At 36.2% G+C, this 18,049-nt stretch overlaps 1 protein-coding gene across 2 annotated transcripts in view; it reads left to right on the top strand.

Moving 5' to 3' along the window:
- USP45 (ubiquitin specific peptidase 45) overlaps window positions 1–18,049 on the top strand; it is a 78,764-nt gene that overhangs the window by 24,194 nt on the left and 36,521 nt on the right. For both annotated transcript variants that reach the window (XM_055330726.1, XM_055330727.1), the window contains exons 6-8: window positions 10,143–10,282; window positions 11,133–11,228; window positions 14,909–15,039. In XM_055330726.1, coding sequence (XP_055186701.1) covers window positions 10,143–10,282; window positions 11,133–11,228; window positions 14,909–15,039 — 367 coding nt within the window. The remainder of the gene's footprint in view (window positions 1–10,142; window positions 10,283–11,132; window positions 11,229–14,908; window positions 15,040–18,049) is intronic.

Here is an 18,049-nt window from a genome sequence, read left to right as displayed (position 1 = left end):
GAGTCCTAAAATTTTAGTGAAGACTTAAAGAGCTTTGCTTAGGTAGGTTATATCTATCAATATTTAATGTATTAGAAATTTAAAAATAACAATATTTATGAAATCACTGAAAAATAGCAATAATTTCCATGATATGTTAACACAATATGTTTTTAGGAAAGATAACTATTTTGTAAAACAACACAAACTTCATAAGTGGCACTGTTTTACATTGTTTACCTATAGCTTAATAAAAACCGTTGGATTCTCCTATCTACTTCGTATTCAGTCTATGATATGGTGTGTAGTCTCTGGAAAACTGCATTATGTAACTGAGAATGAGTGAAAGTGTAAAAAAAAAAAGCAAATAATATAGGCTTATTGTGAAAATACTTTTGACGTTATGGACGGGGAAAGGAGGAGGGTGTCTTCAGATCCACTTTTAGAACTGCTGAACTAGCACGTTTCTGTCTGTACTTTCTGTTTTCACCCTCATTTGTCCTAAGTTGCGGTTCTGTTCTCTTTGATTCTCAATGTTGCTAAGCAGTAAATACTTGCTGATTTGAACGGAGCTTTCATGTGACTAGTTTTTACTGAGAAGTAGAATAGACTTTGCATTTTCACCAAAAAAAGTCCTGACTACGGGGGATCCCTGGGTGGCGCAGCGGTTTAGCGCCTGCCTTTGGCCCAGGACCCGATCCTGGAGACCCAGGATCGAATCCCACGTCAGGCTCCTGGTGCATGGAGCCTGCTTCTCCCTCTGCCTGTGTCTCTGCCTCTCTCTCTCTGTGTGACTATCATAAATAAATAAAAATAAAAAAAAAAGTCCTGACTACTAATCTCAAAATTATCTTATTCATTCGGCTTTTAATATACTGAGCTACTACTACTACCTCGTGCTAAATGCTGTGCTAGGTACTGGAGATACAATAGTGAATGAAAGAGATCTATTTCTGTTTCTGCTATTTAATAGATCTTCTGGTCAGGTGAGGAATATTGACAAATCATACTTAATTGCTTAGGTAGTGCTGTGATGCAGCAAATGCAGGGGACTATGAGGACCCTTTGGAGTAGTATATAATGTAGACCAGCTATTTTTATTTAGAGCAAGAACCTCCTTCTTCTTCTTTTTTAAGATTTTATTTATTTAAGAGGGAGAGCGTTTTGGAGTGCATGGGATCAGCAGGGGGAGGAGGAGGGCCAGAGGAAGGCCAGAGGGAAAGGGAGAAGCAGACTCCCGCTGAGTGGGAGTTCCATCCCAGGACCCCAAGATCATGACCTGAGCCAAAGTCAGACGCTTTTTTTTTTTTTAAGATTTTATTTATTTATTCATGAGAAACACACACAGAGAGGCAGAGACATAGGCAGAGGGAGAAGCAGGCTCCTTGCAGGTAGCCTGATGTGGCACTTGAAACCAGGACCCCGGGATCACGACCTGAGCCGAAGGCAGATGCTCAACCACTGAGCCACGCAGGCACCCCAAAGTCAGACACTTAACCGACTTAGCCACCCAGGCGCCCCTAGAGCAATAGCCTTCGAAGCCAAGAGCTGAAGGGTATGTAGAAATTAGGTGCACAAGGAGGAAAGGAGTATGTGTTCCAGACAGAGGAACTAGCTCATTGATGAGGGAGCCTGATAATGTTCAGGGAATTCTATAGGGCTGCAGGTTGAGTTTTGTGATGTTGGGGGATGGTGAGAGGGTGAGACTAGAGGTAAGTAGGAACAGATATTGTAGGGCCTTGTAAGTTTAGAGTTTATCCTATAGGCAGTTAGGAACCACTAATGGATTTTTAAGTGGAGAAGTGGATAATCAGTTTTGTATTTTAGAAAAACCACTTAACTGTAATAGAAATGCCTTTGTATGTATACCTACTCATTCATGTGCATATAAATTTATTATATGACTAAAGATTTTTTTTAAGGCTGATGATTAGGAGTTAGTGGAATTTTGAAAATAGGTGAAGTAATCATTTGGTTCCAAGGTACAGGAGTAGTGGGGCAGGCAAGTGTTGTCTTTTTACTCTTTAAAGATTAAACTTTTCAGCTGTAGAAATGGGCAAATTACATTAATACTACATGACTGGCTTAGGTAATTGCATTAAGCAATTGAGGAAATCCCAGTGCAGGTTCCCATAAGAATGCTTACAGCTGTGTAGATTTCACATCTGATGCTAGGATTTGCTTAAAAAAAGAAATGTCCATATCTCCCCCTCAAACACATACCAGAAAACTAAAACCAATAAGCATAATAAGAAGGTCACATATAACAGAAGATTAAAAAAAAAGGCAAGAAAACTTGATTGTGAAAACAGAAATATGTATTATTAATAATGGGCCATTGTTCTCTGAGGGCTCAAGAGATTTGTCACTTTGATAGTCTTGTAAATGTCATGTAAATATTCTACAAACACTTCCTGAATATAGGTTTTCCTGGTGAAATATCATTCAATATTGGTTTGCTTTTTGTGAACTAGACAGATGATAGACAATCCCACATTCTTTTCTGAATACATTTTAATACTGGTGGGATGCCCCTTTCATAGAGCTTAAAGAGGGCATAAAATATATTCTGTTAAATTCATTAACCTTAAAAAAATTCATTAAGCATATGCTTTTGGTAAAAAAGACATGAGTTATGTTAGTTCTTCTGCTTTATTAGGAATAAGTGTGCTGTATATTTTTTGAAATAAAGTAAATGGCATGTTTGGGATCAAATAAAATGAGAATAAATAATGTGCCCTTTCATAGTAACAATTTGAATATAATGTAATACTTTATAACTCTTTTAAAAAAAGGAATACATTTTCTTTTGCTATAAAGTGACAGTCATACACCTAATAAATTTATTTGCATTTTCAGAAATAACATAAACGTAATTATTTCCATGTGTAAAAGGGGCTAGGGACAAAAAGATATTCGGCATTTAAAAAGCAACTTGTTACTCACAGGGATATAAATCCACAGTTCTCCATCCAAACTTCAGAACACGGGAAATTATTTGAGTGATTATTTTCTCAGTTCTTGAAAAGATGGCACTAACTAGTACCTTTGCAAAATATATAGGGAGAAGTTAATTGCATACAGTGGGTGCTTAGGGCGTTAGGGCTGAATTCTTTTCAGGAACCTTTTGAGAAGGGCAGCTATAAACTTTAATAAAGGTATAAATTCACACCAAAGACATCCAGCCATTGATTATATCCAGCTTTTGCTAAAGAGTAGTGGCCTTTTCTTTCATATCACCACTAGCATTTCATTAGTCTCTTAAATTGTCACACTTATTAACCTTATCCACTGTTACCCAGACAGATAGTCGATCATAATGGTTAAGTTTGTGGAATCTGAAGCCAGACTGCCTGGATGTGAATCTCCTCTCTATCACTAACTGGGTGCCTCAATTTCATGATCTTTTTTTTTTTTTAAGTTTATTTGTTTATTTAAGATTTATTTATTTGAGAGAGAGAGAGAGAGAGAGAGAGAGACAGGCTCCATGCAGGAAGCCTGACATGGGATTCCATCCTGGGTCTCCAGGATCATGCCCTGGGCTGCAGGCGGCGCTAAACCCCTAAGCCACCCAGGGATCCCTCAATTTCATGATCTATAGTGGGGACAATTTTCAGAGGAAATAATACTCTCAATCTTCTTCTTAAAGCAAACTGCAAAATAAGTTCACTTTCCCTGTGCCCGTGAGAAACTTGAGAATCACTAGTGTTCCTCTTTTAGTTTAACCAAGGTAATAACAAATATTTATAATTTTAAGGTAGACATTTAATACTGCTTGGCAACAAATTTACTTAGTCACTGTTTTCAGTTTTCTCCCATGAAAGCTGCATCTCTTTGTACTTGCTCTTTATTACTATAGATTATTATTATTTTTTTTTTTTTGGAAATTTTTGGCCAGTTTAGAAATACACCTTAAATTTTGATTCCTAAAATTGATTTTAATTTGTTAAATTGCCTTCCAGAAAGATTATACAAAGGGTATAGTTGACAAAAATACCTCTTTTTCCATATTTAGCTTGTTTATCTTTTTAGGAGTTTTATTTTTTGGCAATAATGAAGTTTTTAATGTTCTCATTACCAGATCCATCAATGTTTTCTGTAAAAGTTTTTTTCATTTTGGGGGCTATGCCTTGAAAAGACTTTTGTACTCCACTATTATGAAGATATTCACCTACAATTTCTTGTATATTACTCTTTTATATATGATATGATATTTTTAAATTTGGTTTTAAAAAATATAACCATAGGATCTTTATATTGGAGTCATTTTTATGGTAGAAAAATTTGAGGTACTTAAGGTACTTAAGATTACTTTTTAAATAGTCTAGTCTTAGCTAAGTTACTGAAAAAAAATTTTTTTTCTTTGCTGGTGCTTCACCCAGTTTTCTATCTTGCAAGATCTGAGGTATGTATAGAACTTATCAGGTCTACTTGGTTAACCAGCAACTCTTTCAGTATTCAGATTATAGGCTTTAAGGGTAACTACAGAGCCTAAACATTTTACCTGGAATGCCTAAAGCTTTCTCTCAATGTCCTTTGCATTCTGGGCCTTTGTTTATTTCATTACCTAAGTGCAACATCTGATGACAGTGTTGGTAATATAAAAGAGATAAGTGAGGTGAGATAGAGGGTGTTCTTTTTGATATAGTAACTTTGTAACCCTGAAAATCTTTAATTATTCTTTTAAATTATGGGCATTTCATGGCTTCAGGTAAAAGTTGAGAACTAAATAAATAATTGGTAATCAAGTTTTATTTAGTTTGTCTTTTTTGTTATTGCCGTAACAGCCATATCCTTTTAATTATCCCATACTTCCAAACATCTTGAAGTTCGGTCCTTAGTGCATTTGGTTCTGTGTTTATAAAGGAAGTGTTCTTAAAGTGAACATGATCTAAAAGTCAATGCCAGATTGAGAAAGGCTTGTTGTCTCTAAAGACAAAATGATCTATAGTCATTTTGTTAGAAGTAATACATTGCTTTTTATTAAAACACACACACATTTGTATGTCAAATTCTTGAGAGACTGATTCAGATACCCTTGTTTTTAATTTTTTTTTAAGATTTATTTGATGGGGCAGAGGGGCTAGAAAGAGAGGGTGAAAGAGAATCTCCATCAGGCTCCAAGCTGAGTGCAGAACCTGACGTGGGGCTCTATCCCACAACCTTGAGATCATGACCTGATCTGAAATCAAGAGTTAGATGGTTAACCTACTGAGCCACCCGATGCCCCTGGATACCCTTGTTTTAAACCAGAATCTTAAATTCTCAGCTGACAGTTTCTTAATAAGAAAATGTGCATGTCTACTTGGTTTCTAAACGTTTTGCTAAGACATTATCATGAATGTGAGGTTTAATATCTCTATGCTGTTCCCTGTGTATCAGTCTTTATAAATCCTAATCAACTAAGTATGAAGTTACAGATAGTAGTTCATATAGTGCCTGACACACAATGGAAATTTAATAAATCAATTGAATTTGAATTGTTACATAAGTGGACTACTTAGTGAAACAAAAGACTTGCACTTTAAAACATATTTGGAGTGCCTGGATGGCTCAGTCAGTGAAGTGTCCAGCTCCTGATTTCAGCTCAGGTCATGATCTCAGGGGTGTGAGATGGAGCCCTGTGTGTTGGCAACTGTACTCAGCAGGGACTCTGATTGAGATTCTCTTTCTCCCTCTACCCCTTTCCCTCCAGTGCTTGCCTGCTCGCTCTCTCTCTAAAGTGAGTAAATCTTCAAAGAAATTTTTGAAAACACGTTTAAATACTTCTTAGAGAATGTCATTTTATTTTAAATTATCTATTTAAGTCTAATAGCATAATTAATTTTGAATATGTTCTCACAGACTTACATGTAAAAGTCAATAAACAGACCTTTGCCACTTGTGTGAAGTGGCTATTTAACCATGAAATAAACTATTTTTATTGCTGTTGCCCTGTGGATATGTTCTTTCTGGCAGTGCTGTCCATATTTGGTGGCTCTGCATGGAGAGCCAGGTGATGCTGAAAAGCATCGCACAGTGAAGCGTGGATATATCTAGGTTCGACATTTGTCATCCCTTACTGCTGAAGGGAAGGGTAAAATCTGTTTTTCCATATGTTTATGCTTTTTTTTTTTTTGCCCGCAGTTTTGTCCAGATGGTCTTATGAACATTGTTTACTTTAGTTTGCTATCCCAGATGTTTTGAAAACTGATGGGTAAATGTGGTACACAGATACATAATCATTTGTGTGTTACAGTTTTAAAAAATGTTATTCTTGTAAGAATAAAATATAATTTATTTCTGGAAGTATTTATCCAGTGAATGATAAAAATATTAAAATACAAAAATACGTATTTTATTTATGGTTACTATAATCTATATAGTTTATTTTCCCCAACATTTTTTCATGTTAATAAGCAAAAAAAATATATATATATGTGTATATATATATATATATATATATATATATATATATATTATGGCAAAGTGAACTAAACAAAATGCTTTTGAGGAGTCATTTGTCAGGGCTGTGCATATCTAGATATGTAAGACTCTTGCCTTCCTATCTTTTATAATTCTTCTTATTGTACATAAATCACTGGAGAGAAATTAGGTGATAAAATGGCAATAGATTTGTAATGAAAAGACTGTCATTGTGACTTTGGGCAAATCACTTAACCTGTTGGAGACTGAGCTTTGTAAACATAAAGCCAGAGGAACAACCTTGCCAAAAAGATGGGCTAATGCTTGGATTTAATTATTCTGTTGTTTTAACGATCTTAAAAATCACTAGGAAGCCATCTAGTGGCAACAACTGTAACGAGAGCCGAAAGCAGCCAATTCTAGGCTCTAGTTGGAATCTCAGATATAATGAAGAGGTGGACTCATTTGCAAACCCAGCCAGGACCCATATGGGGCCTCCTCTTGTTTGTGTAGTGCTTCTTAACCCCTGACTGGCTGTTTTCATTTGCATTTACATCCACTTGCAGGTTTGAGTACTGTCTTGCTTTTTCCTGCTTTTGCTTTCCTCCGTGCCTTGCCCCTGCACTTCAGTGACCTCTCCATTGATTGTACCAGCCTTTTCCCCCAAGCTGTAATATGGAGCTTAATTCTTATCCTTGTTTTAATATATGGAAGCAGGAGAAGAGATCTATCTTGCTAATTTTTCTCGGTGTTAACTCAGAACTCTAGCGTTGGGAGTCAAAAACAACTCGTAAGTACCTAGACAACAGACATCCAGTAACAATGGCTAATGTTTAAAGAATAAGCCAACAGGGGCCTTGGGTGACTCAGTCAGCTAAGCAGTTGACTCTTAATTTTGGCTCTGGTCATGATCTCTGGGTCCTGGGATCCAGCCCCACTTTGGGCTCTGTGCTCAGCAGGGAGTCTGCTTAAGGGTTCTCTCTCCATCTGCCCCTACTTCTGCTTGTGTGCCCCCCCCACTTCAAATAAATAAGTCTTAAAAAAAAAAAGAATAAGTGAACAGTAATAAAATGGGTGATAAGTTCTATGGGAAAATGTTATGTCACAGATAAAAGTTACTAAGACTTGAAAGAAAAATATTTTCCCTGCAGTAGATTTACTTAATGAAAAAAAAAAAAACCTTAGAAACCACCAGTTCATTTTTCTCAATGAGGTCACGTTTCCATATGTTTAAAAGAAAAGCCAAGAAGCTATGAAAACCACAAAGTCGATATAAAAGGCAAAATTTATATTAGCAATTCAGAAAATCAATTAGAAATAAGAGATAAGCTTGAGACAAAACCCCAGGAAGTTACAGGAAATGATTAAAGAGGAGAAAAAAGTGAGGACAGATAAATGATGGGTATGAAGAATAGCTTATGAAGGTATGGATTTTGGCACAAACAACAATTAGGGGGAGAGCCTCCCCCTTGATTGATGCCTTTTGTCTGACAAAAGTCACAGATGCCAAGCCTTATTTGAACCAATAGGTTGTGAATGATAGCAGTCTGCCCATACCTGAGATTCAAGTTTCTCTTTATGGTGTTTACTCCCTGTTTCTGTCCCAGAAAACCACCTCTAGCCTTGTTCATATCCCTTAATGCTGTTGCATAAAAGGGCAGGAAGGGAGGGGATGTCTTAACTCATTTACTCTTAAGAATTCATCAGAAGCATGGAGGGCCAAGATGCTACTGAATCTGCTGTTTAATCTGATATGTTTTCATTTATATTGAATTTTTATTATGTGTGTTCTCCCCAACATTACAAAACCCTTGTAAAGAAAGAGCAGTAGAGGGCACCCTGGGTGGTTCAGCAGTTTAGCGCTGCCTTTAGTCCAGAGCGTGATCCTGGAGACCAGGGATCGAGTCCCACATCAGGCTCCCTGCATAGAGCCTGCTTCTCCCTCTGCCTGTGTCTCTACCCCTCTCTCTGTGTCTCTCATGAATAAATAAATAAAAAATCTTAAAAAAAAAAAAAAAACGAGCAGTAGTAAGACATTTTCTGATCTCCATCAGTCTGGCTGGGGAGACAGCCAAATATTTAAAAATTAATTAGCAAGGCAAGGCAGTATGTCAGTATTAGATGAATAAAGCATATATTTGCAAAGAACTACAAAATCTGAGGGTTTAAAGGAATTTAAAAGAGTATTTCAGTTAAAACCAAAGGACTTGAGAACTTGGGAATTTCTTGTCAAACTCCAAATTATATGTTTATATTTTTAATAGATTTTATTTATTTGAGAAGGCAAAAACATGAGTGAGGGCAAAGGGGAGCACAGAGGGAGAAGCAGAGAATCTCAAGTGGATTTGTGCTGAGCACGGAGCCCATCTTGGGGCTCAATCTCACCACTCTGACGTCATGACCTGAGTTGAAATCACGAGTCAGACACTTAACTGACTGAGCCCAAGAGCCCTTCAAATTACATTTTGATTCAGCAAGTAATGTGCTGTTGAAATAGATATGATCAATCATGTCAGTTTGTAAATGTTAGAAGTTGTTCTTCATTTTCATATTGTTTTGAAAAATGAATTGATACTATAATTTTCAAATTTTCATAAATTATGTAAGCCAGTGAGCCCAAAAGATGCACATATGTATCATACATATAGGCATTTTGCTTTTTATATTATAATATAGTTCCATAATTTTTTAAACATTTTAACAGTTTCAATCTTACAGAAAAGTTGCAAGAATGATACCAAAAAATTGCCACTATATGGTGATTTTACAATTCCAACATTTCTTCTGTGTGTTCATTGGCATTTTCTTGTTAGTTTTTTTTTAAAGATTTATTTATTTATTTATGATAGAGAGAGAGAGAGAGAGGCAGAGACACAGGTACAGGGAGAAGCAGGCTCCATGTCAGGAGCCCACCATGGGACTCGATCCTGGAACTCCAGGACTGTGCCCTGGGCCAAAGGCAGGCGTCAAATCGCTGAGCCACTCAGGGATCCCCAGTTTGTTTTTTTTTTTTAAGATTTTATTTATTCATTCATGAGAAACACAGGCACCCCGCTGAGGGCCCTATGTGGGACTCAGTCCCAGGACCCTGGGATCACGACCTGAGCCAGAGGCAGACGCTCTACCACTGAGCCACCCAGGTGTCCCTGTTGGCATTTTCTTGTATGGAAGAGTTTTTCCCTTTTCTTCCCATTTAGAAAACATATTATTGATTCTGACTCATTCTCATTTTGTTCAGTGAATAGTAAACTATTACTACCCTTCTTTATTTTGATATTCACATTGGACCAGTGGGAGCCTATTCGGAGTGGTCCATGAGTATTTCAACCTAGTCATCACTTTCTTATTTTCCTTCCTTATTTTCTGCTCACAATAAAAGTGTTATAGGCTTACTTTGTTTCTTTGCCACCCTAGGTTGAGAATCAGCCTTTTCTTCAAGAAGTTTTCATTTCTTTTAGTGGGAAATGGTATTTAGGTACCAAGATCTGGATGTTTCCTTCTTGATTTGTTTCAACTTTATTCTTTTATGCTTTACTATTTAATTCATGTGGAATTTATTCTTCAGTGTGGTATGTGGTATAAATGTGTAGCAGTTAAGATACAAGCCAGAGACATTTATTTGTGTTTGTGTTCTTGCCTTTCAGGGACAGCAATTCAGGGGAAAATCTTAATTTTAATTAATGTATTTAAATTATTTCAAATTATTTATGTATAGATGTATATGTTTAATTTTACATCTTATGTGTTCTGTAACTTAGGTGCATTTTCTAGAATCCTGAAACTTTGTGAAGAAAAATGTGAAACAGGTGAAAAGAAGGGAAGAAAAGGAAGCAGTGTAACAGCTGTGAAAGGAATTTCAAATTTAGGAAATACTTGCTTTTTTAATGCAGTTATGCAGGTAAGAGCCATCAGGAATCTTTGTAAAATATAAAAGATTAATTTATATTTATTGACGTATCTATAAACTAGCTAATGACTGCTAAATGTTCCCCTAGAAATTTCTGTTTTCTTGTTTGTTTTAGGATATCTTTAACTGTTGCTACTTACATACATACACCACCTTTTCACACATTGCTTCCAAAAGGCCTTCTCTCTGTGTTTTATCGTGGTTCTGTCTGTAATACTGACATTTATTTATTTATTTATTTATTTATTTATTTATTTATTTATTTATTTTTAAAGATTTAAAATAAATAAATAAAATAAAAAAAATAAAGATTTTATTCATTCATTCTTAAGACACACACACACACACACACACACACACACACACAGAGGCAGAGACACAGGCAGAGGTTAGAAGCAGGCTCCATGCAGGGAGCCTGATGCGGGACTTGATCCTAGGACCCTGGGATCATGCCCTGGGCTGAAGGCAGGTGCTAAACTGGTGAGCCACCCGGCTGCCCCAATACTGACATTTATTAAATGTGAAATGTGGGGGCACCTGGGTGGCTCAGTGGTTGAGTGTCTGCCTTTGGCTCAGGTCATGGTCCAGGGTCCTGGGATCGAGTCCCTCATTGGGCTCCCCACGGAGAGCCTGCTTCTCCCTCTGCCTGTGTCTCTGCCTCTCATAAATAAATAAAATCTTAAGAAATAATAAATTGAAATTTGCTCAGTAAAGTTTTTTAAAACTTAAGAAAAATATTTTTTGCGATGCTAGATGACATGTGAGAGTCTAAGAGACTATTCCATAGAATCAGAGGCATATTACAACCAAATCCCAAGACTTTACGTTTGTTTTCTTTTAGAACTTGGCCCAGTCTTACATTCTTATGGAACTGATGAATGAGAACAAAGAAAATGGTACAAAACTCAAGATTTTTCCTTCCTCAGACTCTCAGCTGGTAAGAAGTATGACTACCTGGATATTAGCTCTTTTTAGATGGACGACTGATGGTGCCAAAATCTATCTTTATATTTCTTAGCACTGTTAACTGAGATGATGTTTTGAAAAAAAATTTTGAAAAAATAATTCAAAAGCAGTTTGAAAATAATCAGATTTAAAAATTCTAAGGTTATATCTTCAAGATAGAGGTCTAACAATACAAAAATTTAAGACAGCTTTCAAATAAAAGGGATTTGGATTTTGTTGAGCAAAATGTCTGGGACTCCTGTTTTGTAGTTATTGGTAACATTTGCTTAAATACAGCATTTTAGTTCTTTTTTTTTTTAAGATTTTATTTATTTATTCATGATAGTCACACAGAGAGAGACAGAGAGGCAGAGACACAGGCAGAGGGAGAAGCAGGCTCCATGCACCGGAAGCCCGACGTGGGATTCGATCTCGGGTCTCCAGGATCGCGCCCTGGGCCAAAGGCAGGCGCCAAACCGCTGCGCCACCCAGGGATCCCGCATTTTAGTTCTTTAAAGGTAGATTTCAGGGGATCCCTGGGTGGCGCAGCGGTTTGGCGCCTGCCTTTGGCCCAGGGCGCGATCCTGGAGACCCGAGATCGAATCCCACGTCGGGCTTCCGGTGCATGGAGCCTGCTTCTCCCTCTGCCTGTGTCTCTGCCTCTCTGTCTCTCTCTGTGACTATCATAACTAAATAAAAAAATTAAAAAAAATAAAGGTAGATTTCATTTTAATAGCATCAAAAGGTTTTTTGGAGCCTAGTCTGAAAATAGGCTTTTAAGCTAGTGAGAACAGAAGAAAAAAGAAAAAAAAAAAAAAAACAGCCCTTAACATTGAGAAGCTGGCCTGGCACCCACAGTTAGGCCATATTGTTCAAACAATCTCAGAGAAAGCCAACCTCAGGCTAGGTTGCTCGGAGACTGATAAAATAAGACAAAGCAAGTCCCCTTCATAATTTTATCTAAACACAGACAAAAACCGGGTTAGTCTACCACTTAGAAAAATCCCAAGGACCCTCTTTTGACCAAGGTGAGAGCCTGCTACTTCTTTACTAGTTACAGCTTTAGCCTCATTCTTATCTCCCAAAGGGACTGGAATTTCGGTTATCCTAACTCAGAGATAAAATTTATCGATACCCAGTCAAGAATTGCTTCCCCCTGACAGCACTCAATTGAGAGCAAACTTTTGCTTCCTTATACTCTCCCCCAGCTTATTCAGCCAAAGCCCAAATCCTATCTCCATTCTTTCCAGTACCCTCTTATTGAGACATGCCATGCTTTCCCATGGTGTGTGTTCTCCCTAAATGCAGCAAGTAATACATCCCTCTTCAACTACCAGCGTGTTCCTGGTAGTCTTTGGCCGGAGAGCACTGACACTAGTAATAATGTTTTTAGTTAGAAATGGATTCATATGTCTGTGTTTTAGAGGAAGAGAATGTATATATAGTTCATAGCTTTTGAAAACACTTAAGAAAGGGGAGTTCCAAAAATTCTTAGCCCAATGGAGTAATCTTGGATTTTTTCTTCCAAGAAGGCATTTTGAAAGACAGTATTGTTGTTTTGCTTTATTGAAAAGGTAGCCTGTAAACTTATTGCCTGTTCAACCCCTTAAAATTTTTATGGCAGATCCCAGTGCCCTCTTCTGAAGTGTAGTGAGGTAATTTGATATAGCTGACCCTTTGGGTGTGTGTTATTCTAAGAGGAGAGTTTCAATCTTAGAACTTAAGTCTTTGGGACCTAGAGTTGACCTGAGCTGGAGAACTACAATGTAGATCACTACTCCTTGAATCACGAGTTTTACTTTGTCCCAGGGCCCTGGGATCGAGTCCCAAATTACATATATAATTTGTAAATTATATATGCCTTTTGTTTCTTGTCCTTACCTTATTGTACCTTGAACCTCTAGTAACATATTGCATAGAAATGATGAGAGCAGACCTCCTTGCCTAAAATCCCCAAAGTAAGGGGAAAATATTTAGTCTTTAACTTCATTCCTGATGTTAGTGAACTGTAGGTTTTTCATAGGTGTTTTTTTTTTCTTTTAATATCTGGAAGTTTGTACCTTTTAACCTCATTTGCCCATCTTACTCATCCCCTCACCCCCTGCCTCTGGCAACCACCAATCTGTTCCCTATGCCTATGAGCTGGTTTTGGGGTTTTTGTTTTATTTTAAATTCCACATGTAACATCCTATGGTATTTGTCTTTCTCTGTCTGACTTATTTCACTTAGAATAATGCTGACAGGGTCCATCCATGTTCTTGCAAATGGCAAGGTTTCATTCGTTTTTATGGCTGAGTAATATTCCACTGTATGTATTGCACATCTTTATCCATTCTTCAACTGATGGACACTTGGGCTGCTTCTATAATTTGACTATGGTAAATAATGCTGCAATACCAGGGATTTATATATCCCTTTGAATTAGTGGTTTTGTATTCTTTAGGTAGAGTGATTACCAGATCATACCGTAGTTCTATTTTTAATTTTTTGAGGAACCTCCATACTCTCTCCACAGTGACTATACCAGTTTGAATTGCCACCAATAGTGCATGAGGGTTCCTTTTTTCCCACATCCTGGCCCAACATTTGTTGTTTCTTGTGTTTCTGATTTTAGCCATTCTGACAGGTGTGAAGTGCTATCTCATTGTGGTTTTGATTTGCACTTCCCTGATGATGAGTGATGCTGAGCATCTTTTCATGTGTCTGTTGGCCATCTGGATGTGTTCTTTGGAGAAATGTCTGTTCATGTCTTCAGCATGGCAGAGAGCACTTGATATTCAGAAGCTATGGGAAATTATAGCTTGTCTGTTCTGTGGTTTTAGTTAGAAGGTAGATCTTTAAGGATAGTTGGTAGAAAATATCCATGTAACATGTATTTCATTAATACATGAATGAGACAATGTATTTGACAGTTGTCTTAGAAGATAACATTCTGTAGTGTCCCAAGATTATATTTGGGATATGCTTTTTTTTCATTGTCTGTAAGAAGAGAGGGTTATTGGTGAAGATAACATTTTAGAAAGCAAAACCTGGAGGGGAAAAAATTCTAGAATAAAATGGGTTTCTTCTTTACACAATTTTAGCTGCTCTTGTCTAAGCTTTATGACTCTTGTAAAAGAGGGAGAGTGACATACCAATTTTGTGCCTATTTTCCAATTCCTTATTTTATTAGTAGAATTTTTGGGGAAAAGAAGGGTATGGAGTTTTGGTAATAAATGTAATTTGTGATGACAAATAAAGATGTACAAATATCAAGTAGATAAGTAATTTTACTTTTAGGAGAGCACATTTTTTTAAGATTTTGTTTTTTTAAGTGATCTCTACTCCCATTGTGGAGCTCGAACTCACAACCCTGAGATGAAACTGCATGACGGAGCCCATCAGGCACCCCTAGGAGAGCACATTAAGTTATAAGCAACTAAAGATTGGTGATTTCACTCTTAGCTAATAGTTTTATTAAGTAAGGGCCAGAGGATATGAGTATACTTGTGTTCAAGATAAGGCATTTAATTCTATTTTCTAATATTCATTTTACATACATAGGAATGAAATTTATTCACTTAAGCCAATTTAGTTGTCATCATGTAAGCGAAGTATAACTCTTAGATTTTTAAATAATATTTAATTTTAAAATTGCATATTTCTGACATAATGTTGATCATGTTTTTAAAGGACCCATTAATAGTGGAACTTTCAAGCCCTGGACCATTGACCTCAGCCTTGTTCCTGTTTCTTCACAGCATGAAGGAGACTGAAAAAGGACCACTTTCTCCTAAAGTTCTTTTTAATCAGCTTTGTCAGAAGTGGGTGCATCTAATTTCTTGATACAAATAATTATGAGTTATGAAATTCTGTTGTATCACATAATATGAGTAGTTTCACTCTTACTGAAGCATCACTATTGTTTAGACTCTCAAAACAAAGAACTAGTATTTATTTAGTTGCAGCTCTGTGCTTTATGTAAATTATGTTTTATAGTACTCTAAAGAAGTGCTTGTTTATCCTCTTTTTATAAATAGGAAACTGAGACTCACAGAAGTTGAGTAGCTTACGTCGCTTTATAGTGACAAAGCCAGGATTCAAATAGAGCTTTGTCCTGATTCAGAAGCCCAAGGTGTAATAACAAAAAGTAAGAAAATTATAGAATTATAAAATCTAAAAGGTGTGATAATAGGTCATCTAAATCTAGTTTTCTTATTTTTTTCTTTTATTTTATTATTTTTTTAAGTACACTCTACCCACAATGTAGGGCTCAAACTCACAACCCATGATCAAGAGTTGCATGCTCTACTGACTAAGCCAGCCAGGTGCCTTCTTTATTTTTAAAGCTGAGCATTGAGGCAAACAGAGTTTCAGTGGATTTCTCAAGATAGTACTCTGTGTTCAAAAACAAAATCCTGTGTGCCTAGGAATAAATATATACCATAAAGGAGCTGACTTAACTTTAATTCTTTCATTTTTTTCTTTCATCTAAAAAATGGAGAACTTATTTATGTCAGATACTTGTTAGAATCTAAGGGTACACAATGTATAATATATTAAAAATAGACCTTGTCATGGACCTCATGAACTAGGTCCCAGTCCACAATTACTAAAATAGTTAGAAATAAAATTCTTTAAATGGAAACTTGCATTTTTGTGTATCTTTGTGTAAAGGCTTTAAGATTTCAATTTAAGCTAGTTATTTGTGCCATGGTATATATAAAATATATTGTACTTTATCTCATAGAACTGTACCAATGTTAATTTAAAAAAAAATTTAATTGTGGAAAGAACACTTAGCATGAGCTCTGCCTTCTTAAAATTTTTTAAGTGGACAATGTATTATTGTTGACTTAGGTACAATGCTCAGCAACAGATCTCTAGAGCTTATCCAACTTGCTTGAGTGAAAGTTCATGCCCACTGATTATGCCTGCATGTTCGTTTCCCCTTCACTCCAGCCCCTGGTAGACACTGTTGCACTCTGATCTATGAATTTGACTATAAATGGAATCACACTGTCTTTCTGTGACTGGCTCGTATCACTTAGCATCATGTGCCATGATATTTTAAATGTAGTACAAAATATAGAGGGTTTATTATGTTTCATTCAGTTGGCAAATGCTGTTTTTTCAAAGCCTGAAGAATAAAAAATTCTGTAAAAGTGTCAGACATTGATACTCGCAGAGTTAAAAAGTTTTTAGGATTCTATGTGCTGCATAAATTTGTTTTGGCTCTGTCAAAAATAACTTTGTTTTGTATCTTTTTTTGTTTTTTATAAAGATTTTATTTTTTTATTTATTCATGAGAGACACAGGGAGGCAGAGACATAGGCAGAGGGAGAAGCAGGCTCCATGCAGGGAGCCTGCTGCAGGACCTGAGCCGAAGGCAGACGCTCAACCACTGAGCCACCCAGCTTTCCCAAAGATTTATAGATTTTTTTTAATTGTTAAAATAAAAGATGCTCATGGATAAAAGTTCGAAGTGCTATTATTTGTACCTTATTTATTTTTTCAAAAGTGATTCCTTGCACAGATGTATATACAAATTGTTTGCAACTTGCTTGTTTTGCTTAATATGTTTTTTACATTTTTCCATATTAGCACATGCAGGTGTGACTTATTTGATTTAATGTGTGTGTATTGCACTTGGGAGAGTACATCTGTGGGATAAATAGAATTATTGGATCAAACACTATTTGAAAAAATTTAAAAATTGCATTTGCTTTGTTCTGTTTACTTTAAAAATATATATATTTAAAAAATCTCAAGATTAAAGCCATATATGTTGAGTCTGTTTTTTGGACTCTTCTGTTCCATTGATCTACACATCTGTCTGTACCCTAGTTCTGCACTGTCTCCATTGCTGTAGCTTCATAGTCTTTTTTTTTTTTAAGACTTTATTTATTTATTTATTCATGAGAGACAGAGAGAATGGCAGAGACACAGGTAGAGGGAGAAGCAGGCTTCCCGGAGGGAGGCTGATGTGGAACTTAATCCCTGAGCCAAAAGCAGATGCTCAACCGCTGAGCCACCCATCTCCATAGTCAGTCTTAGAATTGGATAGTGTGAGTGCTCAAACTATTTTTTCTTAACTACTCCAGGTCCTTTCCTTTTCTATATGAATTTTAGAATCCGTTTGTTTTAATTGAGATTGCATTTAGTGATCAGTTTGGAGAGGACATCTTAAGAATATTGAGTCTTCCAATGTATGATTATGAGATATCTTTTCCCTTATTTAGGTATTTGATTTTTCTCATCAGATTTTGTGGTTTCCAGCTTACAAATTCTGCACTATCTTGTTAGATTTACCTTAAGAATTTCACATTCTTAAACACTATTTATTGTAAATTGGTACTTTAAAAAAATTTTAGTTTCTAGTGTACATTCCTAATATGCAGAAGTACACTTGATTTTTGTATATTGGTCTTGTTTCTTGCTCCCTTGCTCAATTCACTTACTGGTTATAATAGGTTTATGTAGATTCCTTGGGATTTCCTATGACAACAATGTCATTGGTAAATAAAGACCATTTTATTTCTTTCCACTCTGTATCCTTTTATACATTTTTCTTACCTTATATAACTGGCAAGGACCTCCAGTACAATGTTGGAGTGGTAAAGTAGGCATCTTTGCTTTGTTTCTGATCTTAGGGGCAGAGCATTCAGTCTTTTACACACACACACACACACACACACACATCTGTATCATTATCTATGATATATATTCTCAGTTCTGTGATATTCTGTGGTATGTCATGTGCCTTACGGAGTGCCAACAAATTCTTAAGATAGAGTGAAAGTATAGTATATTATATCTTTAATTTGCAAATTG

This window comes from Nyctereutes procyonoides, unplaced genomic scaffold (assembly GCF_905146905.1).
Source record: "Nyctereutes procyonoides isolate TBG_1078 unplaced genomic scaffold, NYPRO_anot_genome, whole genome shotgun sequence".
NCBI classification, from domain to species: domain Eukaryota; kingdom Metazoa; phylum Chordata; class Mammalia; order Carnivora; family Canidae; genus Nyctereutes; species Nyctereutes procyonoides.
The sequence above is the reverse complement of the archived record's forward strand: the minus strand, read 5'-3'. Positions and strand labels throughout refer to the sequence as shown.